General features: G+C 39.9%; 1 protein-coding gene and 1 long non-coding RNA gene across 2 annotated transcripts in view; one reads left to right on the plus strand and one right to left on the minus strand.

Annotated features, from left to right (window-relative positions):
• The window catches only part of nr5a2 (nuclear receptor subfamily 5, group A, member 2), a 65655-nt gene extending 57788 nt beyond the window's left edge, over positions 1-7867 (minus strand). The window contains exons 1-3 of the mRNA XM_003449009.5: positions 7786-7867; positions 4443-4561; positions 635-776 (exon numbers count right to left, since the gene is read on the minus strand). Of these exons, the coding sequence (XP_003449057.1) occupies positions 635-776; positions 4443-4561; positions 7786-7867 (343 nt within the window). The remainder of the gene's footprint in view (positions 1-634; positions 777-4442; positions 4562-7785) is intronic.
• LOC112842412 (uncharacterized) lies at positions 7817-15504 on the plus strand. Its single transcript, XR_003214170.1, has 2 exons — positions 7817-8746; positions 14140-15504. It is a non-coding gene; the product is annotated as an uncharacterized LOC112842412 (long non-coding RNA).
• Positions 15505-27513: the final 12009 nt, after the last annotated feature.

Consider the following 27513-nt stretch of genomic DNA (forward strand, 5'->3'; position numbering starts at 1 on the left):
CTGCTTTTCCACTTCTGCAGATGTTTACTGTAACATCGAGATCATATTTTAGTGAGTAGTGTTTACTATAAAACCCCAGAATAGACTAAATATGTGGTAAACTATTCATGAAGTTGTAAAAAAACAGTACTGTATAAGTGCTATAAAAAACATCGATATTCTGAGTAAAATGTAATTTTGAAGGACTTCTGGTCAAAGCGAACCTGGAGGCTGTGTAGTGCATTCAAGTGGCTTAGATGCTGACTTGTTATAGGCAGCAGTGGAATGTAATTGCGAGCACTTAACTACAGGAATTTTGAGGTATCTTAGCTGAGTATCTCCTGTTTTACTCCTCATGCAGTCTAGAAAACGTAAGAAAGATTATTTCTTTTTTCTCCACCACATTTATTCTATAGTTACTGGTTACTTTAGGGAATGAGACTTTACAAACAACACATATGATTAATGGAGAAAAGACTTTTAACCACTACACATAATGCACCGCTGCTGCTGCACGTTCAACACATTGCTTCCCGACAGTTTCCCATGTTTAAGCCAAAATTAAATCAAATTACAGAAGCCAAACATCAGCAAAGCTTGTAATTCCTAGTTGAGTCGATAAGCTAAACTGCGTAACACAAATATGTTTTTGTACCTTCTAGCTTCATGCCGACGGTGAGGCACTTTTGGAAGCGGCAGTATGGGCAGCGCTTTCTCTGGGTCTTGTCAATCTGGCAGCTCTGGTTCTCTATACATGTGTAACGCTTGTTGTTCTGGACGGTGCGCTTGAAGAAGCCCTGTGGAGAGAACCAATTAAGACGTCAACCCGCTTGACCCCTGCAATGCAATGGTAATTGGCCCATTCACACTCCCAGACAGATGGAGAGGGACAGACTTAATGGATACACACACACACGCACACACGCAGACACACACATGCACACGCAAGTTTTAAAAGCTATATGCCCATTGATGTGGTGCTTTATAGACACGTGTAGATGCGATATATATGAAGCAGACACACTTTGAACCCTTAATGAAAACTGAGTATTTACAATTCATTTATATTCATGTAATAATTTATTTTGCTTTAAACAAAAAAAATGCTGCAGATATGCCCATTTCACATACTTTTACTTGACAGCTAATCTTTTCATTGCATTGCAAACTACTTCATAAAAGGCAGGAATTATAATTTGTTTCCTGTCAAAATTGCATTCATATTTTCAATATTCTCTGTTCAAGTAAAAGACTCTGGGAATTACAGAGTAAGCATCTTTTCAACTCTGCACTTAATTATTGAAAAATATGACCGCAGGAGTCCAAAAAATCCAATAAATTATATCCATAATTCACAGTTCCGGGATTACAGAGATTCATACCTGCAACATGGAATTTATTATCAGCAGCAGCAGTGAAAATCAAACGAAGGGAAGATGGTATTAACGTATTCTAGATCCATAACCTAGGAGGAGAATCCGTAAACCTGGTCTTTAAAATAAAATAAAAATAAAAAAGAACCTGTGGCTATCAATATTTCACCAGACACAAATTTAATTGACAATCTGCATTGCCTGACCTGTCAAGAAAAGAAAAAAAAAAAAGGCAGTGCACGCGGTTTTTGGATTATCGACTTCTCAGTGCCAAGAAATCCATGCTTCAGAGAGAACTTTCTCTCCAATTTTCCATTTAGCACACAGTGTGTGTTATAAATATCTGGACCAAAGTGGATTCAAACGTGCTATAAAAGACACACAGTACATCGTCAGGAGAAGCCGACGACACCTCACTGAAAAGCTCCAAGTTGAGGTTCATTTGCACAGCTGCAAGCAACTTTTGTTGCTTTGACAAATTTACAAAATAACTAACAAAATAAATTGCGCACTAATTGACATGAAATAAAAAAAATCATTCTTCCTAGTGTGAAGGCTGCAAAAGTATCTAAAATTCACAAAATTCATGTTAACTTGGTGTCAACTTGGTATTTCTGCACACAAACACACACACACACACACACACACACACACACACACACACACACACACACACACACACACAGACAGCTACCAGGAAATGCAATTTGCTCTTTTTCACTACCAAACAGCAACTCAGAAAGAAAAAGAAATGAATTTCACTGTATTTCACTGCCTGATGTCCTCTGACCGTTTCTCCTGCAACACCATTTTTCTTTCTTGTGTCTTTCTGTCTCACTTGATAAATAAAAAAAAAAAAAAAGATCCCTTTGAATGTTTGATATGAGCACCGTGCATCTAAGCACTGACCTCTAATTTGCTGTTTGCAGTTTCAGCATTTTCAGGTCATTCCTCTGTGCTCACACAGCTACCCCCCCCCCCAAAAAAAAAATAAAAAAAATAAAAACACAAAAAGAGCTGTTGACTAATGCAGCCCATTTCATTGTTCACTTATTTTTACTTCAACAAGAAGGTTCCATTTTTACTTTACGCAGGCTGGTGTGTATGAACTGAAAGTGTCTGTGTGCACGGATAAACGGGATGTGTGTCTGTGTTTGCATGTACACTTGTTGAGTGCAAAGGTGGGTTTAGGGATGTGGTAAATCAATTGGGGATAAGAATCTGTATGTGTGTGTGTGTTGGGGGGATCTTTCTTTTTCTGTGTGTGTGTGTGTGTGTGTTGTGCATCTGTGTGTGTCAGCTCAAAAATGGAAGCCAAAGCAAAGCTCCAAAAAAATGTGACCCTGATAACGAGTGTTATTCACAACTTTGCTCCTGGGGCTCAAAGGGTGGAAGAGGAGAACGGTGCAGGCTCGCAAAAAATTGTGACATTACTTCAAAATTACAAAAATTCCAACAATGAAAGGAAATCTTTTATTCTGATAGTGCATAAGAAAAAAACTGTAATGTACGTAAGGCCGAGACTAAAATGTAGCTGCTCTGTTTGTCCAGCTTTGTTCAGGAGACACAATAGATACAGATTGCTCTGCCTATCTAACAGAGTGTGTTTAATGTAAAAATGAATCTGTCGAGCACCGGTGATTATACTTTTAACGGGACAGGCTGCCTTCATTTTAGAGATAATCAATGACAAGCTTCAGGTGAGTATCAATATTATTAATGTTTCAGCAAGGATACACAGCACTTTATCAACGACCTCTTCATCTGCATCGTGCGTGCTTCCATACATGCAGAGCAGAGTGTTTCAGCCAAACTGGAAAATGTGTGGACTGGCTGTCCTGCGTGAGCCTTCGCTGAGCCTGGAAAGCAGCAGAGATGCCACTGACTGCTCCCTTCAAGCAAATGCTTAGCATTTCAAGGTCATAATATGGGATAAAATCTATAACATCTGCTTTGAATAATGACCACATAGGCAAGAAATGTGCACTAGCGCATCATTACTGAGAGCTGCAATTTTACACTGAATAGAGTTAACACAGAGACATTTGTCTTAGCTTAATTTTGTGCTGACAGCTTTACTGGTTGAGGGGAAAAAAAACTTGGGAAATGCCTGTTTGCTCTGCTGAGGGGAACAGTGGAAAGACGCAGAAAAAGACAAATAGGTTGCTGATAGATCTCAAATTAAGCTTTAACAGTTTGATTTGCGTGGCTTCATTATTAGCCTGCACATGGAAACATCGTGCTGTTGAGGTCTTAATGAACTTGTGATGAGAGTTTTAGACAGCAGGGTGCAAGCCTGTGCAAACAGAAACTCTGCTATTGTACGCTTTCCTTCGTGGGTTAAATCCCCCCCACCAAACACACACACACACACACACACACACACACACACACACACACACACACACACCTCCTGTGGTTGGTGGTTGCAAAAAAAAATATTGCAAATACTCTTTGCCTGCTTTTGAACTCCAGTGTCTTTTCCAAGCCGTTCCACACTTTACAAAAATCCTCTGACACTCACAGGAAGAGTTTGTTAGATCAACTGTCACAACAATATTTGACCCCTGGCCTCTTTACTGTTGGTTTTCCTGCAATGTTAATGGTGAGGAGCTGAAATGTTGCTCTGCTATTACACTTTTTGGAAATCATTCTTTTAAAAAAATCTGCTTAAATGCTTGTCGTGCAAAAAAAGAGAGAGAAGGGCAGAAATGACACCATCCAGATAAGCAGTGTTTCTTTACAGTGGGCAGCCCGTAGTATTTAGGAAAAATGGCTGACACAAGAGGAAGTATAAAATCAGAGAGCACATTAAAGTCATGAAGACCACAGTTTAGTCTGTGTAAGCCTCATAGTGACACATGTTGATGCCCTACAGGGACTTTAGAGGCTAATACAAATAACTGCACATATATAATTAAATGACACTGCACAACGATAGACAAGAGTGCACTTGAATATTTTATACATCAAAGCAGTTAATCAGAGGTCACCACAGGCACACAGTACCATGCACACTTTATGTTAATAGGCAAATCTTGCTGAAATAGTGCGGCATTTGTTTTCTATTTAGGGAATTGGGGCACCAACCTTGCAGCTTTCACAGGTCAGAAGTCCGTAGTGATAACCTGAAACCTTGTCTCCGCACACGGGACACATCTCGTCCAGGTCTTCGTCATATGAGTAGTCCATCATTTTTAACTGAGGGGCTGGAGGAGAACACACGGAGACACACACAGAGATAAGTCTATTTAAGTGCCGGGGAATCTCTTTTCGAAAAAAGCCCTCTTTCATCCATCGTGATGGATGAAAGAGGGCGGGGAATCGCGCGGCCAAAATGAATGAGATTTTTCAAAGTTCTCGAAGACTTTTTTTTTTTAAGGTTAAATTTGAGGAGCGAAAAACGACGAATAGTAGATTTTGGATTGAGAGAGTTAGAGGGTTAGAGTTGAGAGGAGGCGATCATTTATTACTCCCTCTTCCTCTGCTCTTCTACATCCGTCTCAGACAGGAGCCAAAATCATAATAATAATAATAATAATAATAATAATAATAATAATAAAAAGAAGCTCATGAAAGTGAGCCTCATACATATGCAATATGTATCCGAGTCGTGAAATCGCTGGGGGAAATCGAGAGATATTAGACTTAAGGATTGGAGGAGAAAATGTTACCGCCCACAGACAAATGAAGACACACAGAAAAGCCCTTATCTCTGCAGGCGAGGGAGAAAAAACCCCCAATCCAAGCCCAACTTGAACCAACATTATTCTTCTCTATTTAGGAATCAGCCGCAGTACAACAGGCCATTTAATTTTATCTGCTTTATAGTGGTACAAACATTTTATGTGGCGCTGTGCGTTGCATTTTAAAAGTTCTCAATTCATAATTTTCCTGGTTACTGAGTTTTAGCCATTATTTATACTGAAGAGAAAATAATGACAAAGGCTGGAAATAACTAATTATGTAATTTTAAATAAGGGAGGAAAAGCATAAAAATTCCCTCACCTTCCTTGCAGATTTCCCCCCTTTTCTCTTTAAAAAAAATATTTAGGTCTTAATAATCTACATACCAATATGAATATTTCTGAGGTGTCTAGCCCTCTTTACCCTGTTAAAAATACCCACCTGCATAAGTCTCTGTGTGTGACAGCGCTACAAGCAAACAGGCATGCTGACATTTACAACAGTTACAAAAGCCTTTATGGTACTAATCATAAAAAGCAGGCAGGATCAAAAAGGAAACCTCAGTGGATATGGCTGTAAAAGTGGAAATATTTTGTCAACTACGCCTTCCAATGCCTTTACATGGGCTATTAGTACTGCTCGACTTCAAAATCCACTCATCTGCTCTCTCCGAGACCTATTAATTAGACATGATTTCTAGTTTGTTAGCGCGTTGCCCTGCTGGGATCCGCGTATTCCAGCTGAAGCAACAAGTTCCACCAAGCTCCCGTTTTTTTTCCCCTTTCTTTTATTTCCTTCCACAGAAATTCAAAGCAAGCTCGATTTTCGAACTTTCTCCTCCGTTAAAGCGCAAGAAGGACACGATTTTAAAGGCCTGTCCTTACGACTTACCGCAGGTGCATTTTGGACACCTTTTCAAAAAGAAAATAAACACTATCTGAGCCCTGGTTGCAGTTCTGATGACGCAGTGGAAAGGAAATAATAAATTAAGATATCCGAGGGGTGTCCGTCCTGAGGCCGACAATAATGAATATTTATTTTACAGGATCCTATCCAAATATTTTCTTTCTTTGAATTGTCATTGCTACAATGTTCCCATTATTGTGTACAGTGAATTTCGCCTTTTAATGAGCTCTAACAGCACAGGATGCGACGTTATGCCTGTAATTATAGTCCAAATAGTGTTTTTTTATGCACAGACAAATTGAATATAATTCAGCACCTCGTTGTATAACTGACAGACGCAGGTGAATGCATACAAAGTCTGTGCAGATTACCTCCAGAAACACATCGGCCCGGCCGTCAATCATTTACTGTTCACTTGCTCATAAAATAACAAAAGACAAATCAAAACCAACAAAAACAAAAAACAAAAACAAAAACCCAACAACCTCCAATTGTCCAAAAAAACCTGGTGATTCTGAAAGAAATTAATTTCAGTCGGAGCTTCCTTGTTTTAGCTGCCTGTAAAAAAAAAGTGGGGGAAAATAAGAAAAAAGGTAAAAGGGTTCGCAAACAAGCCACTCATTGTTTAAAGTGAGAATATGTTATCAACGTCTCATAAACCGAGAGCGGACTAATTGATTGTCCGGTCATACTGCCGTGGAAAGACATGCTGGAAATGATCAGGGTTATATGAGTTTAACTTGGCAATGAGGTCAGAATTTCTTCAAAAATTTAGCTGCTTAATGCGCAGCCTACTGTGGAGATCAAGAAAAGAGATTTTTACGGCATGCCACTAGGAATTTAAATAATTATGCTCATTCTGAAAAAATTACAAGGGTCCAAAAATTTGCTCTTAATCACAAAAAAAAAGACCCCGATTTCGAACATCTGAAGGCCTTACGCAGTTCTCCTCGAATTTGAGGTAAAAACCTCCAACAAGAACAGTTTAAGGGGTACAAAAATGATTCCACACTACAGCAATTAAAGCAACACCTAAAACCTAGTGATTTAGTTTAACTTCATTTTGCAGCTGTATTTAATTTGAGAGTAGAATCAACTTGGCTATACTGCGAGAGAAAGCTATTGCGAAAATAGGTGTTGGCACACAATTACCAAGCTCTTCTTTACCGTTTGTAAAGTGAATAAACTAGCTCATAATTATTTTCTTCTTGGGTAAAAGTTTGCTTTCCTTGGTCAAATATTTTAATCTTAATCAGACACTGACGTTGTCCAGTTTTCCTTCGACGTCAACAACTCTGCCACAGCAGTTTTCTTTAGAGACAAAACCACGAGCAGGTTTGAGATAGTTCTTATTCTGCTAAGAGAAAGTCATCTGTTTCATTCTAAAATCAGAGAAATAAAAAAAAGAAATTAAAAAACTCAATGTAAAATTAAAAGTTACATTGACAGAATACCTCTGCTCTGTTTCTTGCTTTTTACGCGCCGCTGCCGCTCGCTCTAAGCGTGAATGACAGGTAGGTACCTGTTTGATCGCGGGCCAAACTTTTAAAAAAAAGTGCTTCCAAGTTGAAGTGGAAGAACATTATCGAAGCCTTTTGAAGATCGTATTGAATAATAATAATAATAATAATAAACCCTAATAATTACCTGCTACGTACGTGGAATCAACGCGTTCCTGTATTAGCATGTGACAGATCGGTAACTGTTCCCCATTATAAGAAAAAAAGGTAACGAATGTACATTTTAGTGAGTACACTCTCAGCCGGAAAACACTCCACGAAGACAGCGAAGTGGAAGCTTCGGGCAGGCTACCGAGATTCAAATGAATGACAGTTCTTACCCTGCATGTTCCTTGGCATGTGCCCCTGTTCGCCATACGATCGAGAGAGTCCCAGGGATTCAGTCTCGAATTTGGGCAGCATGACAGCACTGCCGGCCTGAGATAGAGACTCCGCACTGCACGGCGGGACACCTGGACGTCAGAGACAGGCGTTCGCACAAACACCCCCCGAAAGACTGTCCCGAGCGACTTCTATCGTCCTATTTCTTACTTTATGCTTCTCTTTCACTTCCAATTATCAGATAATGCTCCAGCGATAAAGCCAGATTAAGACTTTTTTCTAAACGACAGGCTTTCATAGCCTATGTGTCACGCTGCTTTGACTTAGCTACACTGATTTAAAAAAATTAAAACGCATTTACGCAAAAAAGAAAGGAAAAATCTCAGAAATAACGCAGAAGAAAACGGAGTGATTCCTTCTACACTAAGTAAGAAGCACTTTCGCGAAGAGTGTGGGAATCACTCTGCACTTAAGAAAACAGCACAAGGTCCGGATTAGAATGCGATGGTAAGTTTCCCTTTATCTTTTCCAAAGTCTTTAAAGCGCGTCAGCCATTAATGTGAGACTGTCAGTGTAACTTTCAGCCTTGAGCAGACAAGCACGAGCCGCCGGGGCCGCCCTCTCCTGTGCGTAAAGTCGGATTCGGTGAGTCGGTCGGACTGTCTGGAGATGTGGAGACCTCTCCTCCTCCTCCTCGCGGCTTTGTTTACTCCGCTCTCTCCAATCCGAGACGCATGCGGTCGTCTGACATCATCTTCCTCCGATCCAATCAGGAAAGGAGACCGGGAAACATCGCCTCAAACTCTCCAGTTCCATCTCTCCAAAAATCTCATCTATTTAATCCCGTTAATGACGGACTTTAAAAGCGGAGGGAGAACAAGGAAATCAAGAGAAGTGATGCAACTGTAGTGAGATCCCCGACTGCGTCTGGGCGCACAGAATGCAAATACAAAGCGCAAGGTATGTGGATCAGAGCGCTTTAGCACACGCACGCAGAGGGAGCGTGAGAGCGCGCGTTCCTATATGCTAAAGTAATTATTTTTATATTTATAGATATACAAACTTTAAAAGATGAACTGTTGTGATAAAATGATACTCTTTCTTTCTGCCTTTCTTTCTTCTGTGTGTGCGTGTGTGGGTGCGTGTGTGCGTGTGTGACCACTCCATCTTAAAATACAGGTGAAGGACATTGTAAATTCTCCATAAGGCCGTATAAATTTCGTGGAAAACTCGAGCATCACCGGCCTCAGGCTTGAAATGACCTCACTGTCTAATCAAATCGCCCGGTTTATGCAATAAATTATACCTTTGCTTCTGAATCATTAACAGTAATTGTCTGATCAATTAGTGATCTGACGTCACTGCCCGTTTCAAATTAAATACACGCAAAAAAGAATTACACTACAGCATCCCCGTGATGCCCCACGACCACAATCACAAAAAGCACGTCTAACTTATTTTAGTTCGCAGACCACAGAGAAATATCCCGCTTTTGAATCAATTAGAAGTCTGAACTATTTTCTGTCTCGTTAAGGAAACGATCCGGATTCCTGTTGTCTGCGCATGTCTCTTAGTGAGTTACTAAACTCGGAAAACGTTATTGTTTTGAAGTACCGTTTAAAGGAACGCCACAAAACCTTTAGTTCCCGCAGGTGCGTATATACTAGTCCAAAATCTGTTTCGGGCTTTCCTAATCACTGTTGTGGGTAATTTAGTCATGAGGAAAACTGACATAAAAGTGATCCATATATTTGAGTGGCAGAATACCGTCACTTCAAAACATTCATGAACCAGAAATGTTTGTGTGGAAATGGCGGTGGTGTGTTTTTATGAGTGAGGGAGACACGTAAAGTCACCAGACAAATCTGACGTACGTAAAAGGGTTACAGAGGGCACACACACAAATAAACACAACGCACACACACGCCCAATATAGGGCAAAAAACCTGCTCATTATCAGAAAACGCAAGGAGCACAGAAAGGTGAGGTCCCACTGATGACAACCATTCCTCTTGTTTTAATATATAAATATATAACTGATAACATATTTTACAATAACATATTTTCCTTGGAACACCAAGTTCCATACTCACTGGTCAGGTCCTCTTTGGAGCATTGCCCGTTTCTCCCAAAATGCTCTCATAAGTGAGTTGTCCTGTCTTTGTGAGGATGCTCTATGTAATGTATTTGTGTGGCTGTTAACATTATCCTAACTCAAACTTAAATTTTACAATAAACTTTAATGAAGTCATCACACTAAAATAAAAGCTATGGGGGCTTGTTTTTCTGTACCTGCAATGTTAATCTGTAAACAGACTGATGCTCCTACTTCATCGGTATGCTGTTCAATTGTACTTCATGTGTTCACAGGTTCTCTATGTGTGCTCACATACACACATAAACACAGGCATACAGTAAGTTTCCGTTATACTTCCAACGAAAATGTTTTCTTTAGACAGTGAACTGGAGTTGTCTTTGGAAAACAAGTGAGATGTAATATATTCAAATGCACAAAAATATAAAAAATCTCAAACTGAGAACTTTGGTTTTGAAATGAAAGTAGTTACCCTGCAAAGTAATCTCTGTAATCCACACATAAACAAACACAAACAGGTCTTTTTTCTTTTCTTTTTTCTTTTTTAAATTTTAGACAATGACTTGGTGGCCAGCCTGAGGTTCTTAGGTTTGTCAGGATCCTGGGTGGTGGTGGTGATGGGGGTCCACCAATCAGCAATACATACTCAGTACTGAGTTGGGATTGGTTGAAACTGTGTTACTTTTAGGCAGTGGTGGGTGGAGTCAGAGGTTGACAAGCAGGAGAGGACAAGTAGGGGCTGAAGGGTGAGGGGGGTAGCAGGGTAGGTTATAAAATGACACAGAGACTGATAAGACCTGTGGCAAGATAGCTCTACTGGAATGATTAACTTATTCAGAGTGAGAGAGAGGGAGAGAGAGAGAGAGAGAGAGAGCGAGAGAGAGGCCCAGTGAGTGATGGTGAAAGGTAATAAGAAAAGTAGAGGCACAAAGGAAGTAAGGAAGGATAAAGATTACGACCAAACTTTGAAGATGAAACATGAAGAAAATAATGTTTGATTATAACAGTCACAGAAACTGTGAGTTTAATAAGATAGATAGATAGATAGATAGATAGATAGATAGATAGATAGATAGATAGATAGATAGATAGATAGATAGATGCACAGATATGTAAGTAGTAGTACTTTATTGACACTGAGTCTTTACAGTTTACAGTCTGAGGTTGTAAAATGACACATTAAATGACGTACAAGAGTACAACTCAAACTTTGGACTAATCACCTCCCATGTTATGGTTCCAAGTTTGGATTTATCTGATTGGCACAGGCACAAGCACACACAGTGACAATTTGAGCAGCAACACTGCAGGCTGTAAAAATGATCTTTTGCATGCATGCATGGTAAATAAAAGCGCAAAAGAATTAAAAACTTCATGCAGTCTGTCTTTCACATGTGTGTCATGTTTTTTGCATGGATGTTTTCATTTGTAGGGCTGACACCTTGTATGGTCTCAGCTTGCGTGTGAGTTTTATGAGGGAGTGTGTGTTTGTGTGCGCACTGTGTTCATGAATGAGTGTATTCCTGTGTGTACAAGTGTTCTGATCAAATAACAATAGCCTTGGAAATGTACAGCAACACACACTAACATCATTAAATTATAATCAACCCACATTTGCTATTCATAAGCAGGAAATCACCCCCTCCACCACCACTCACTGCCAGACACAGACACCCACATACACACCTCTCTCCCCTACCTGCTACTGTTTTCTGTATCGAAGATGTAATGTAAACAGTCATTTGTTCTAAAAATACAGCAGGACTCAAAGTACAAAGCAACAACTCACAAACAGAACTTCACTGAGGTAAACAAAACACGAGAGAAAGATGTAAGGAAGTAGCTGTCAGTAGCTTTGAGGTTTCTGCGCTGTTCTTAGGATGGCAGTCTACAAGAAACAGACCTCTGATGTTGTGCCTGGAATCTGGTGGAATCTATCAGTTTGGGGGTTACGGCTCCTAATGTTCCCATTACCACTGGGACCACTTTGTTTTCCTGTGCTCCTTCTTTCTGATGTTGCTGTCCGCTGGGATTGCCACATCTATCACAACTGTGGTCTTGTGCTCCTTGTCAACCACCACTATGTCTGTTTGGTTTGCCAGCAGCTGCTTGTCTATCAAGAACCTGGAGTCCCACAGGACCTCAGCCCTGTTGTTCTTAACCACCTTTGGGGTTGTCTACCATCAGGACCTGGGTCCTTCTAATCCCCAGGCAGCACAGAGGTTTCTGTACACTATTCCAGCCGCTTGATTGTGCCTCTCATTGTATGCTGTCCCAGCCTGCATCTCACATTCTGCTACAGTGTGCTGGACAGTACTCCGGGGAACCTTTGCACAGGTTCTGTTTGCTGTGGTAGACTTTTGCCTTTATGGATCTGATGTTTGGGCTTGTTCTTGCGCTGCCATAATCAAAGCCTTGGTGCTGTCCTTTAGGTCAGCCTTTTGTAGCCACTTGTAGTTTTTCTCAATGTCAGCTACTTCCTCTAACTCCACACCCCATGCAGATGCTTAATCTTCCACAACTGTTTCCTCCTGTTCCTCCTCACTGTTTTTCTTCAGCTGCCATCTCAGGAAGTATTCACAGATGCTCCGTGTTTCATCCTGAATTGTGGCTGTGACACTCACTAATCCTCGCCTTGCCTCTTTCTGTTGTTTGTTGAGGCTCAGGGTATCAGCTTTGGGTAAAGATCACTGTGCACTGGGAAGAGTTTTTGTTTCTTCACACCGGTGGTATCTATCTCCACCTGTGGCCAGCGTATTATTCCAGCTGGGTATGTGGTGACCCGTGGGACATATATGTATTGTTTGCCTGGATTTTATTCCCACTATTAAGCTGCCCTCTCTGCACCTGCCTTACCTTCTTTAGGTATTTGGCAGTAGCTGACCTTCTTGCATCTTCTTCATGGTTCCTGTTGGCCTGTGGGATACCCTTGTAACTGCCATGTATATCCACTATTTTGCCTTCAGTCCAGATCACCTTCCCTCTTTTTGCCACCATCTACCATCCAGTCACCGAGTCGAAATCCCAGTGTTCTTGCTGTAGATAATGGTCATATGAATCTTGCTTCATGTCTTCCGTGTACAGAAGGATGCTGACGGTTACTCCACCCCTAACTCTAAATCTGTAGCTGCTCTTTGTGACAAACTCTCTGAGGGGGTTGAGACATATGTAGAATAGCCACAAGGACATCACTTTGTTATATTTTGTGCTTGAAGGTAACTTGTGTGGAGGTGGCCTCTAATGATGTCTTCCACAGTCCAGTTGAGTTCCTGATGAATATCATTAGGGCACATTTAGTCTTGTACAGAAGGCATTCCGTGTGCCAACCTCAGTTCATTGAATTCATCTATTGTAGCAGGATGGGAATCATTCTGTTGTGTCCATCCTGCTTAGTTTAGGTTGATATTTACTCTTCCTTTGATTCCTGAAGGTAAAACATTGACTCCTAATCTCCTACATGCTCCTTTAAATTCACCAGCAAGTCGCAAATCTTGTCTGCATAAGAGGTTGCAAGAAGTAAACAAAGAACATGAGAGATTATTAAACATTTGTGGAATATGAGGTGTTGTGAATCTTTTTTGCTGTTTTTGGAATGAAGACGATGGGTTTTATCCACCAACCAAAAGAGAGAAACACTTCTACATAGCAGTAGCACAGCTATGTAGAAGTTCAGTTTGGTTTTGATACCCTATATTATAACTTAACTGATTTATTCTATGGTGTGTATTTCTTGTAAAGCCTTCCATGTGGACAGTTTTGGGGCATTGAAGTCATGCTGAGAGACTGAAGGTTAATTCTACTCCTTTTTCTAGACACTCTCTATGGGAACATACTCTGCTGACTCTCAGCTTTCAGTAACCATTCAAAGCATCTGCTATCAAACATCTAGAAAAAGTAGCAACTACATTTTGATTGTGGTTCTTGTGTGAATTCTATCACTCTTACACTAAAAATCACAAATCAGATCAAAGAGTTATTAAACTTATAATAATACAAGTACAGATTAATGATTAAAGCTGTATTACATGCTCAGCGATACTGAAATTAAAAGTGTGTGATGGAGAGACAACATCAAAACACTCCATATGCTTCTCTCCAAGGAGTTCTTTTCAACAAGCTCAGTTTTTAAAATAAAAAGATATATTTCATGATGTGTTTTTTACATTCTTGCATGATACCCTTACATTGTTTCTTATTGTCTAATTCTCTAATTCCTCAGTATGTCTTGTACTCCTTTGACTTTCTATTGTGCCCCCAGGTCAGCTGCTGTTACCTGCTGGTCCCCAGTTCTTTGGATGAAGGCAGTCAATGGAGGAAACAGAGTGTGTCAACAGCAAGTGTTGACATTTGGCTTAGGAGATAAACCTCACAGGGGATCAAACAAAGACAGGCTCTTTTGACTGGAGAAAGGAGTGTGTGTGAGTGTGTGTGCGTGCACATGTTTGTGTAAAGATGTTTCAATGTTGCAAGATTTCTGCTGACGTCCTGAAGTCGAAGGACGCTGATAATTGTCTGAGGGCTTTGGTTATCTCCATGTCAAAAGGCTGAGTGAACTTAAAAGTGAGATGAGGTGCACAACACACATGCAAAGATGTTTTAATTATTCATAGCTTTACAAAAAAATAAAAAATATGAAAGATATAAATATAAAAAAGTAAAGAGAATATTTTCTGACACAACTGGCATCTATGTGCTCAAATACAAAGTCCCACAGAAACACACGCTGTAACAAGTGAAAGAATTTTTGACTCTTTCACCGCAGAATGAGAAAAATGTAAAGATCATAGAAAGGTTCATTTCTAAATGACACTTAAAAGGAGGTAGAATCTTCCAGTGGTTGAATAAAGAATGGGCAGCGTTATTTCTCCCCTACAGAAAAGCTGCCGTGTCAATAAACATGTCCAGAGACCAGCATTAGTACAGATACATATCAATATGCTCGTTGCTACAGGGAATGCAGTGTTACAGGTTATTCACATGATTCCAGGATGTCTTTCAAATTTCATCTAAAAAGTGCGTCACAGATCATTCATTCATGCCTCTATATTTCTGATTTCAACCCTGTTTAAATCAGCCTGTAGGTCTAAATACTCAAAACCAAAAACGTTTGTCTTTTTCCTGCTGAAAAAAAGAAGAAGCAGGGGCTCTGACTAAGGAGCTTGGCTCTTCTTACACAATATATAATGTTTTTAATGTGATGGGAGTTTATTTTTCACACATGCCCTGTCTGGAGATGCTAACAAAATAGGCAACTGATGTTAGGTTGCACTATAGACCGAGGGAGGTCATGAAAACACAGTAATCCAAACCCAGTCGTTGTTTATTGGTTTTGAATTGGCCTTAGAGCTTCAACAATTTCTGATGGTCGTTTAGACATAGCTGTGGTCTGTGGGCATACATTCAAAACTAGTGGTAACGCTGGCCATACCCTACCTTCAATGGTTGCACAAATATATAGGCATTTTTCTATTATGTTCACATGGGAAATAAGAATTTAGTCCACTGGGTCTCAGTTCCTCTGAGTGCATGAATAGCCATATGCCCACTCTTGCAGCCAGCAAAAGAAAACTGGCCATGCTTTTCTCTTAGTGGAGCTTTATAAAGTTAGCTCAAGCAGCAGCAATGGAAGTTCTGTATAAGGCTAAATGTCCTGCTAACATCCCTAACATAAAGGACGGACAAGGTGTCTGTTTTTGTGTACTTTTGCAACATCACAATTATCGAAAATCCATTAAATTTGTTACAGGTTGCTCTTGAAGGTCAGGGGTTGCAGTAAATTAATATATAAGTTTGTGTGATGTGGCATGAACCGCAACACTCTACATAAAAGCCAGATATGCTACAAGCCTTCATCCATTTAGGCCACACTGTGGTTCATCTATTGGTTCTCAATTCCACTACTGAATCTTCATGTATTCATTTAAATAAATGGGTTGTAAATTTTAATAAACAAATAAATAAACTGATGTAAGCACTATAGTAAACACTTTATCGAAGAGGATTATGGTCACTGTAAAAGGGAAAAAGTGGGGACGTCAGAATTCAAAAAAGACATCCCCACTTTTTTTCCCCTGTTGCCCCCAGTCCTCTTCCATAGCGCTTCCATATACAACACAAGGTGACTAAATGGCAACCATCCATTGATCCAGTTTCCTAAGCCTTTATTCGGGTGAGGTTCCAGGGGAGCTGGAGGGTATATCTGAGCACTAGGTGAGTGAAAATCTACACTGTGGTGAAAACAAAATGTATCTAAATCATATGTTTTGTCCATCACAGTAGATTCAAGACTAGACATTACATTTCCCCAACAGCATTTAGACAAAAATCTTGTGGAAGGATGCTGTTCATTCATGGGTGACACAACACTTTACAAAGACGTATTTATTTTGTCACTCTTCTTCACGTTACACTTGTGGCGCTTGTTTGTTTCGCTCATGTATCAAAACACAGACATGCATGCTAATTTATCATGCTATTCTTTTAATCTTCATTACATCACTGTGTATAGTGAAATGGAAAAATTGCTGTTCATACATAATAATATATTATTCAACAAATTAATAAACTAAACATATTTTTATCACTCTTCTGTAACGTACACGTAATGTCAAAAATGTACACGTAGCATAGACGTAATGTCGTCATTCATTTTGAGATCAGCTACTATGTACATCTAATATATACATAATTTGTAAAGGTTGGAATGTTATAATAATAATTCCCAAAAGCTATATAGAGAATCCTGATAATCCTGGTACCTTAAATAATTTATAAAGTAAGTTTCTTGGAGTTAATAGACATACCTATGCAACAAACATTATAATAAGATTAAAAATCCAGCAAATGATCTCACAGCACTGGCAAATATCCATGCACAAATTATTGCTGTCTTATAGTCATCTCCTGCCTTCAATAGCTAAATAAAGGAAACAATAATTAGTTAAGTCACTATTCTGATAACCAGAGTGTACTGTGCAGTGAACACACATCATTTGAATAATTTTTTAATGTGCAACTATTGAGTAGATAGGAGACATATATAGTGTAACAGTCACAGAGTAACACAGGCAATAGTACAGTCAGCTTTGTGTTGTGGCTTCAAAGTCTGCTCTAAACCCCAAGAGAGAGAAGTTGGTGGTATGCTGTCATTCTGTGTTAGTTTCACTTACTGAATGTTATCCAGAAGACAAACTGTAGCCCACTTATTACACATAACCGAGGATGACTGGAGAACGCTAGCCACGAAGAAATTGGGTTTATGTTGATGAAAATGCTTTTGTCATGGGACACGCGTCATTTACATTGCTGACAACAGACTACAGCAGATGAGTGCAGGAGGGAATAAGACAGTTGAGGTTGCTGATGTTATATATGGAAGAATATAAAGAATTCAACTGGAGAGTGTGAGAAAGTGAGCGTGCACACACACACACACACACACACACACACACACACACACATACATACAGTTTACTCTGGGATAGCATAACATTATGTCCAGAGAATGTCTAGGAATGCTGTGGGAACTGTGACTCATACAACCTAGCCACTTCTCCCAAAACACACACATATGTCACAGACGTCCACACGTCCAAGATAATAGTTAATCTGGCATCTTGTTGGTTTGTGTCCAGGCTCTTCTTTAGAAACAGATGTTTAATTGTTATATCCACATTCAGACTGCTCCAACTTGACCATCGACTTCTTTTTACTCGTTTCTTTAATGTGGGCTGCGACTGTGAGACAGACGGCAGATTAATTTGTACATAAGAGTTGGGTTAATATTAGCAACTGTGGCCATTCACAATACAAATTCCAGGCACCCTTAGTCAGTTTTGCCTTATGTCCTCCTGCATGAACAATGCATGCTGAGACCCGAGAGCTGTTGTAATCTTTGTCCCGGCACTCTCAGTAGTGCACAAACACATATTTATTGTGTATTGACCCTACAAAAACACATACATAAACTCATTCATCCTCTCTGTTGTGCTTGTCACTTTTTTTTTGTCTGTCTCTAGTGCTCTGTTAACACACATGCATTTGTTCACACACATAAAAAAAACACAGCGGCTGCTGGATCCATTAGCAGGTCATGCAACAGTCATTGTTCATTGCTTCCTATAGGCTTCTATTTTCTAGCGCCAACCGGAGGAACAACAGTCCAGGCACATGGTTGGGTTGAAACTATAATAAACAAAGCAAAGCCAAACAGTTTATTTTGCTGCAAAGCGAATACAGCATTGATAGTATGTGTGTTAGTATACTGTGTTTGTTCTGTTACACAAACATAAACTAATAACGTTATGAGTGTATATTAAACCTTTGTGGTTTCTTATCTATTTGCATTTGTTTACAGCTGCTACTATTAGCATCGTCAGGTGAAATTCCAAGCTGAGGCCCTGTAGGAGCGTGCGAGTGCCAAAAACAGCTGCCGAGGGAACATCAGCTCATAGCATTGTTCTCCTTAGACAGTTCCTATCATGCATGATTACGTTTTAAGTTTTTTCTAAACTGCGGATGTCTAGCCAGGACACAACTAAGAAAATCGGAGAACATCTGCTGTTGATGAATGTCATGACTTCCATCACATATTCATTCAAGGAAATCCAGTTAAGATTCTGAAATTTAAGACACGGGAAACAAATGTTTTCTGTGGCTTCTTATACATCTGACAGTTTTGTCACTGTGAATTAGAAATCCAAAATAATTTTAATCAGCCCGAAGTTACCAGCTGGGAAAATATTAGTCTGCGATTTAAATATCTTTTTCTACAACATCTTGCCAGCTGTGTTCACATGAATATGAGCAGAGACTTAAGAGTCTAATAAATTATATCCTATTAAATCACCACATGCATGTGTTGAATCATGTGTTACTTATGCAGTTTTTAAACTTGCTGTTCTTAGTCACCGCTAGACATTACTGCTGTTCAATGAGATAATCTCTCTGCTTGTCAGTCAGTGACATGTGATGTGTGTTTCACCTTAATCCCAAAGGTTTCAGTAAGCCAGTAAGTAAGTGCCTCAGTAAGTCAAGGTGTGGTGAGCGGGTTGAGCCAGAATGGCAACAGACAGGGGAAAACTGCACAAAGTTGCCACTATATATAATACAATAGGAAAGAAGCAAAGAGTCATTGAAAAATAATATGTAAGGTTGATTATTTGAGTACAAAAGCAAAAAAAAAAATCAGTAATTAGGGCAGTGTTAGCCACAAGGTGAATCTGCGGTCATTCATGACAGAGGTGCATTTACACATACAAACACACACCTGACTATAAATGCTCGTGTCTGTTCGTACTGCTGTTTACTCAGGTGAATCCTGGGATATTGTGTGGGTTGTTGACTTTCTTTTAAATTCTTCTACCTGAGACAGACACACTGATTCATACACACACACACACTGACGTTGACTCAGGGGTCAGTGTGCGGTTGGCTGTAACAGTCTGGACAGTGAAAAAGAAAAAGTGGATGAGATGGACTGCTCTTACTCAACCTCCCTGTAGCACTCACACACACACACACACACACACACACACACACACACACACACACACACAGACACAAATACTAGTAGCTTCTTGACTGGTGTCTGTGGTTGTGGAGCGGTCAGTTGTAACAGACACACAGTATCCCCTCTGGATGACCCTTTACGATTAACACAATTACACACTCACACAGACATGCACAGATCCATGCCCAATGGACCAGTCCTCTGCAGAGCTGCTTTGCCATTCAACACTACGCTAATGACACAGAACACCTAACAGGCCATCAAAGAAATACACACCTCCCACTCTTCCACCTTGCATAACATTAAGATGTCCACTGCAATCAATTTAAATTTACATTTCACACATTAGGCAGAAAGTCTCAGCGAGTCCAATCAATGAAATCAAATGTTTTTAAAATCTTTTTTTATGTATGGAAATATTCTGCATTTTATGACTGCAAAATCATTTTTTTCAGATGCACATGATTTATTGAAATAAAAAAAAAAGAAACATTTAAAGTAAACCGACAGCCAGGGAGCACATTTACACCGGAAAGATTTGCTATTTCTGGCTATGTAGTTAATATAAATAATTGTGAATGCCAGGACAAGCACTTCACATTTTTTGTTCCTGTGAACATTTCTGATCTTATCTGATTGCTGTCAGGTTTGCAGAGTTTACACCTCAGTGTGTCGCTATTCAATTAAGGAAACTATTGTGCTGGGTCTTTAAGGATAATGGCTAATAAAGCTTAATTGTAGCACAGAGGCTCATAAAATCCAGCAAGTAAAGATACTGATAAAGCTCCTTTATGGGTTAGCCAAGTTGAGGGGAATGGGCATTGTTCTCACATGATAAAGTCCTGCACCAGTCCAGTGTATGTTTACTTGCTTCCCTGTGACGGTATAATTTTTGGTGGCATGTTCTTCTGTGTGTTTGCTTACCTCTAAGTGACAGGCAGAAGTGGGTGATGTGCAGGTCACTTGTTAATTATGGCAGCTTTCGTGTCTCTGTGTTGCTATGTGTACTAGGACTTAATGGAGAGTAAATACAGAGATCCTAACCATTAACTGCAGCAAAATGTTTGGTCATGGAGACACTTAGAAACATTATCTATAGCCAGTTCCTGTTTCTGACTGAAGGAATTTGATCCTAACATTTATTTTCCTTTCTTTCTTTGATTTTTTTAATCTCTTAATCATATCCATGTGAGCGCACAGTGTGAGAGGAAGACAGCTGTTGCATTTCACATAACCAAACCTGGTGGATTTTTTATTTGTTCAGAGTAAAAGGTTCTCCCTTGCAAGTGTAATTTTATTCTCCAATAAAAGTAAAACAAATTTAAGTAGTGACATCTAATTTTACTTCAAAATACAAAGATCTGATATCCAAGCAGAGAATGTAGATTGTTTGTTTCTTAGAGCATTGTTAGATGTCTGTAGGGGTCATGCCTCTTCCTAGCACTGGAGACTTGTCAGATAAGCTGCTCTTCCTTTCCTGTAGCCTCTCAACAGCTCTGCAAACACCCAGAAGACTGGATGAACCAATCAAAAACAACATGGCAAATTTTTGTTATATTTTGAAAATCCATTCCATCCCTCATTTCTTAAGTAATTTTTAGCATTGCAGGGTAGCTGGAGCTACGATAGGGTGAAAGGTTGGGTACATGCTGGATAGATCGCCAGGCCACTGCAGGGTCAACACAGAAAGGCAGACAGCTATTCACACTCACATTCATATCTAAAGGCAATTTAAAATCACCAGTTCATGTATTTTTTGTCTTATAGCCTGTGGTGAGATCACAGAAATTAAAATTAGCCATTCTTTTTTATCAACATTTAAAAACTCAACTAGCACACTGGGAAGAGATCTCAAAATAAATTATGGCTAACAGTAGAATTAAATTTGCAAATGGCGATAAAAAGATTGGCCGTATTCACAGATTGAGTTTGAAACAAATGTATTAGATTCTGATGTATTTGGATCTAAAATTGTAATTGTAAAACAGTTCTTACACTAAAGATGCCACAGATTTTGAAAGATTTCACTTTTAAGAAAAGAAAGAAAGAAAAGCAAGGAAATGACAAGTGGCAAAAGTAAAGGTCACAGAAAATCAGTGGCCTGTGTAGGACTAAACATTTACACTGAAATACATGTAAGCCCAAAAATACTGAAGCACAAAAAGGCTTGAAGGATCGTGTCCCTTCCCAACCCAAGACAGTGTCACAAACACACTTCTGTCTGAGACTGAATTTACCCATGTTAAGCTGTCTGCTTGCAGGTTTCAAACGAAAAACAACATGGCTTCTCATTTCTCTCTCTTGATCCACTGTGATGACCCTAAACACTCAGCGCATCATTTATATATATATATGTACATATATATATATACAGATTTTGTGATTTTTTGACACTTTTTAATAATTTTTTATCCTCACAAAAACCTAAATCAGTTCCACAATACATTTTAAGCAATGAATTGCAAAAAATGATGGATATAGGAAATATACAAAATTAAAATGTATATATGTAAATTAATATTTGATTCTTTGTCAGAAGGTTCAATAGAAACTTTGTTTGAAAAAATGTAATAATTTTCTGGCAACTAATTCGTGGTTCTGACTTTAAAGGGTTAAAAGGAGCAGCAGATAGAAAAAGAAGAACAACTTGTACAAAATATAATTTAAAAAAAGTCTATCAGACAGAACTATCAATCATATAAATAATAAGCTGTCACACTCATAAACCCTGTCTGGATTGAATTTCTTGATTTAAAGATGTTACATGAAATCTATAATTTTCCCCGTAGTTCTGCTTTCTGGTCTGGCAGTATTTGATTTCAGCAGCAGAAGAAGCTCCTGTAGTGTAAAGATCACCGATGCATTTCTTGTAATTCTACAGTCCTGTCCAACAGCACTAATACTGTGTTTAATCATCTATTGAAGACCTCACCTGCTTACTCTCAATTAAAGACCATAAGCTAAGTGTCGGACATGAAAAGCGTAACATTCCTCACTGAAACCGAAGCAATCATTCTGCAGTCTTAGTTGACATGAGGAATGGAGAAAAGAGGTTGGCCAGCGAGTTTTCTGACAGAAGTTTGGACAGGAGGAGAGTTGAGTTCATTTTAGCTGGACAGAATCCCTTCAGCAATGAATTATTCATTCAGCCAAACGGCCAGTCAGCCAATTGGTGCGGCAGCCTTTGGGCTCTGTCTGTCAGTTGATTAGCTAGGTCCGCCACCAAGATTCATTCATACAGTTAACAGGGCTGTGAGCTGGAAAGATGATCATTTACCATCAGTGTCGGTGCTTACATTTAGATCTTCTACCAACTAGCTGTTGACTTAATTAGCTATCTTTGTCTTAGTGGCAATAAGAGCTAGAAAGCTAGCAGATGTACAAAGTCAGATTTGCTAGTAGTGCTGTGTCTCGGAGAGGCAGAAGGACCGGAAGCATGGGGTACGTTTGATGTATATCCTTCTGAGCGTATATGTAGAGTCGGCGTAAGTGTGCATCTGTGTGCGCTGTGTTATGGACCACCCGTAGGCCTCGAGCATCTGGGTGAGGCTTGGACCTCGATGAATTATAGTCCCCCCTACGAGATGGTTTTGTGGCAAGTTGGTGGGGGATGGAGTGGGCTTGGGTTTGTTACACCTGCGAGCTCTGTCATTGCAAACCTCAAGCCAGTTCCCTGATTTGGGGAGGTACATGTGTTGGCCAGGGTGCAAATGACTCCCAGCTCCCCCCCCCCCGTAGGCTCGAGGGGAAATCTCACACATATGGTTCATATACTCGTTTGTTTAAAAAGTGAAGAAACTTCAAGAAGGAGCATGTTTTAAGGAATGAGAAAATTCTGGCTTTCCAGCTGGATGTGGGATGTGAGAGCAATTTTCTGAGACATGCAGACAGAGTCCCCTGTTGTGGAGATATATGTGAGCTGCCCTTTACTGGAACCCCAGCAGATATAAATGACACTTCTCATCTCTCCGGCAGTGGGCCTGCGACTGTTACCAAGTGTTTGAGGTGTTTTACCTCGTGCTGATGCAGATAAATCTGTCACCTGGTGGAATCCGTCTCCAGGCCCACAGTCAGGGGGAACAAATTGTGGCTTTTGGTTGGTGAGGGGAGAGAGGGGCAGAAGGAAGGAATGAAGGAAGGAAGGAAGGAGGAAAGGATGGAAGGAAAAAAGTGAATAAAACAGCAAGAAAGAGAAGTGACCTGTCAGCTGAACCCATTTATCATCTAGACAAAATGGTTGCCTTCATGTTTTCCTGCTGACCAGCTGAAACATCCTGTGGTAAGCAAGTTTTGAGGTGTGTGCGTTGCTGGGTTTCTCCGTTTTTTTGTTTGTTTTATTTTTATTTTTCATTAATTTATAAGCTTATCAATATGACTAACATTTTCTTTTGTTCTATCCCAATGCTTCCTCTGTTTTCTTTGCACATGGTGCATAAAGACTGTCTTCTGCGTCTTCTCCCTTGGCATCAGTATTTAAAAACGCTCCATGGGCTTCAAATAAGATTAGGTCACTGAAGTCTGGCATAAGTACAGAGTCAAAAAAAGGAAACTTGTGTGTGGTATTTATAGAATGTGGTGAGACGGCTTCTTTGGTCACTCTTAATTATTTTTTCCATACAGCAGCAGGACCCGTGATCCGATGTTGTACAGTTGTGCGTAGCTATTAAAAGTTGGTATGCTGTGGACCACATTAATGAGGACCTCCAGTTGGAGTGGTCAGGTGGAGTTGGGCCTTTAGTGGCCAAAAAACTGACAGATTCATCCTCTGGAGAAAATGGTGAGCCAGTTTTGGTTTGGCAACGCTGTGCGTGCGCATGTGTGTTGACGAACATGTCTGGGAATTGTGCTATATGTTCGAATATATGCACAACTACACATCAGTACAAACTCGGATATGATTCACAATTTTTAATACTACCTTAAAACTGATATGTGTGGCTCTTACACTTAAAGAGACGCATGTTAAGAAAAATGCAAAACTCTGCCCTGGCCTGGCCCAAAAAGATCAGTTAAACTGTTCTACACCAAAGTCCAGATCTTGAAAATGTGCTCAAATAGAGGCCAATAGAGACTAAGCTAAGCAGTCTAAGTAATATTAAAACCAAGGTATTAGATTATGATAATTCCTTTGACTTGCACTTTCTTTTAACATGTTTTTAACAAAGATATAACATACTGTAAATCATAACTGAATGACAAATCTCACATTTGAAGGAAACGGGATTGCTGATAATTACTAGTTCAGTTGGTGACAATGATGGATGAGTTTATGTGAGCTCACTTTAAAAATGTCTTCATAGAAATATGTCTGTAAATTCACCTAAATGGAAGTATTAGCATAAGCTATAAACCTGTGATTGAGCTAAATATTGTGACGCAACTTTGTTTTCCATTTGGTCTTCACATGCAAGTAGTTTGATGTTCAGTGTCTGCCTCTTACTTTTTGAGCATAATGCAAAGAAATACATTTTTAAGAAATTACATTTACATTTAGATTTCTTACCCTTCTCTTCACCCCACTGGCCCCATTCGAGTGTGAACGGCTGTCTCTCTGTGATAGGCTGGCGACATGTTTTGGCTTATGATAGGTGGAACAGGCTAAACCCTTCATGTTCCCCCTTTGTGAACTTGATTTGGATAAGTGGTTAAGGATAAGTAGATTGATATTATGCTTACGCATTTCCATTTTTTAATAAAAAATAAATTAGTTGGGATTCGTTTGATCTTACTTTTTGTTTTTGCTTTTTTGTTTCACTAGAAAATAACTTCATCAGTTTTACAAAAAAACCCTTTTACTTATGCTGTCTTACTTCATATAATCAATACTCTTTGATCTGCTCTGCACTATTCAAAATGCATGCTAAAACATCTGAAATGCAGAAGCTTTGTCAACCTTAAACAAACCATCAAAATCGCATACATTTCCAAACAGTGCACCATATATCTCGACGTTCATGTACAGTGTGCAGTGAATGATGGCCATTAGTGATGGCCTGTCAATAAGCAGCATGGGCAGGAAATAAAGAGATCCCCTCTTTCCCCAATAGGCAGCAACATAAAGAGAGGTGGGGTGGTGGTGAGAGTGGGGTGAGCAGATAGATCATAGTAACAGCCAATAATAAATGGATCATGCTTCTATGTTTTTAAAGCCAGTGGCAGCTGTATTGAATGGGAAACCTTGTGTGGGGGAGAAAATAGAGGTTTATTGATCAGAGAGAGCATGTAGGGTGGAGTGCAGTTGGGGCGTGGGGGCTTTGAGGCCTGTCGTCCTCCAGGAAAATGATGTTCTCACTGAGTTTTCTATTTCATAGACATCCAAACCCCCACACCTCCGCACAACGCTTCGAGTCGCTCACCCTCATGTCACGTGCATTCCCACAGCACATATGCACAGATATAAACATCAGGCCGCGGCCACACAGAGAAGCAGTAGCCCTCGTTCGTGTGTTTGTTTGTGTTAAAGGTCAGGTCAGATGGGATATTTCTGTACCCACCTTTGTTGTTTTTCTCGTGGTCATAAGGAGTACTGCGAAGTAGGCTGCAGCAGTAAGTGAAAACACCCACAGTGTCTGTGAAAAACGAATTGTTATTTGCCTGCAAAAAGGCCCACCACCTTTGACCACTGCTCCGATGTGCTGTGCTGCAGGAAGCACCCTTTGCGTTGGAAGTGACTGCAGTGTTTTCACATAAATATTGTTTAAATGTCACCGTTCTACTGGCTGAATCAAAACTTCTATGATTTCATTCAATGCAGACAAACTACATCTGGGTGCCAAAGGAAAAAAAATGCATTTTTGTTTTTTTCTAGAAGTTTTTAGAGATCTTCTTTGTATCTTGTTATTGAGTCTACAAGCTTCAGGCGCTCTGTTGGAGGGTGGATCACTTCTTTCCAAAGATATTTCCTCATTTGATGTTTTGATGATACTAAAACATCAGCCCAGAATCTCCTAAAGGTGTGTAATTGGGTTGAGATCTGGTGTATTTGAAGGCCAAGCATGTGACACATCATTCTGATACTGATCAACGAGCTGGATGGAGGCGTTGCAGTCCTGGATTAGACCGCGACAGAAATATTTCATCAAGAGGTAAAGGTGATCACTCAGAACAAGTTGCTATTGATTTGTATCGATCCTTCCAAATAAAGGTACAAGCTGGTGCAAATCATGCCGGCAAAATCACCTTTGCAGCATTGAAGAGCCACCAGATCCCCTATGGGTCAAGGGTTAACATTTTTCCTTTAATTTGTCACATGTGTTTCTCTTTAAAAAAAAGAAAGAAAGTACTTTCCAACATGATTTGGTTTAAAAATGTTAGGCGCCGCTCTCTCTCCATAAAACATTTAACACACTCATGCTGTGGTGGCGATTTCATTTGGAGTAACGTTCATATTTATTTTCTCAGTTGCCCTCGCCAAGCTCAAATTCCGAAAAGGATTTTCTCTCATTTGTTTCTTCTCTTTTTTCCCTGGTATTATTTTTCGTTCTTTTTGTCTCTCTCGCTGCCTCCAAAACCCCAGTCGCATGCAGACTGGGTTGCCGACCAATTTAAACAGCAAGGTTTTCGGCAGCTAAACGTCGGCTAGCAGCAGTTCTGTGGTCTCTGCAGTACTTTCTCTGTGGCCACACAATTAAGGATTTAGGTGTGGCGATAGGAAGAATGTGGAAATTGGATCCTGGCAGCACACACCCTACTAACTCTCTGTTTCTCTCTTGCCCTTTTTCTTTGACTTCACCACTTTACTCTTGTTGTTTCCTGTCTTTGTAAGTCCTTGTGTCTCAATTGCCTTTTCCCTCTTTCTCTTTGCTCCATTTCTTCCACTCTGTCACTCACCCATTCCTCTCCAAACACTCCTATTGCCCTCATTATTTCGTTTTTCTTCATAAATGTATTTTTGCTGTCCCTTTCTTTTTCCGCAATCTTCTTTCTCTTTCTTTTCTTCTCTCCACCACCACCATACTTCCTCTGTTTTACTCTTGTACCCTCATCCCATCTCAGCTGCACACTGAACCCACGAACAAGCATTTGGGTTTTCCTCTTCCCTTCCCCACAGACACTGAACCTGGAGAGAGAGAAATCCGAGAGTGTGTGTGAAAAAGGGAAGTAAATGTTGGGTGCATACAT

Source organism: Oreochromis niloticus, linkage group LG15 (assembly GCF_001858045.2).
Source record: "Oreochromis niloticus isolate F11D_XX linkage group LG15, O_niloticus_UMD_NMBU, whole genome shotgun sequence".
In the NCBI taxonomy this organism is placed as follows: domain Eukaryota; kingdom Metazoa; phylum Chordata; class Actinopteri; order Cichliformes; family Cichlidae; genus Oreochromis; species Oreochromis niloticus.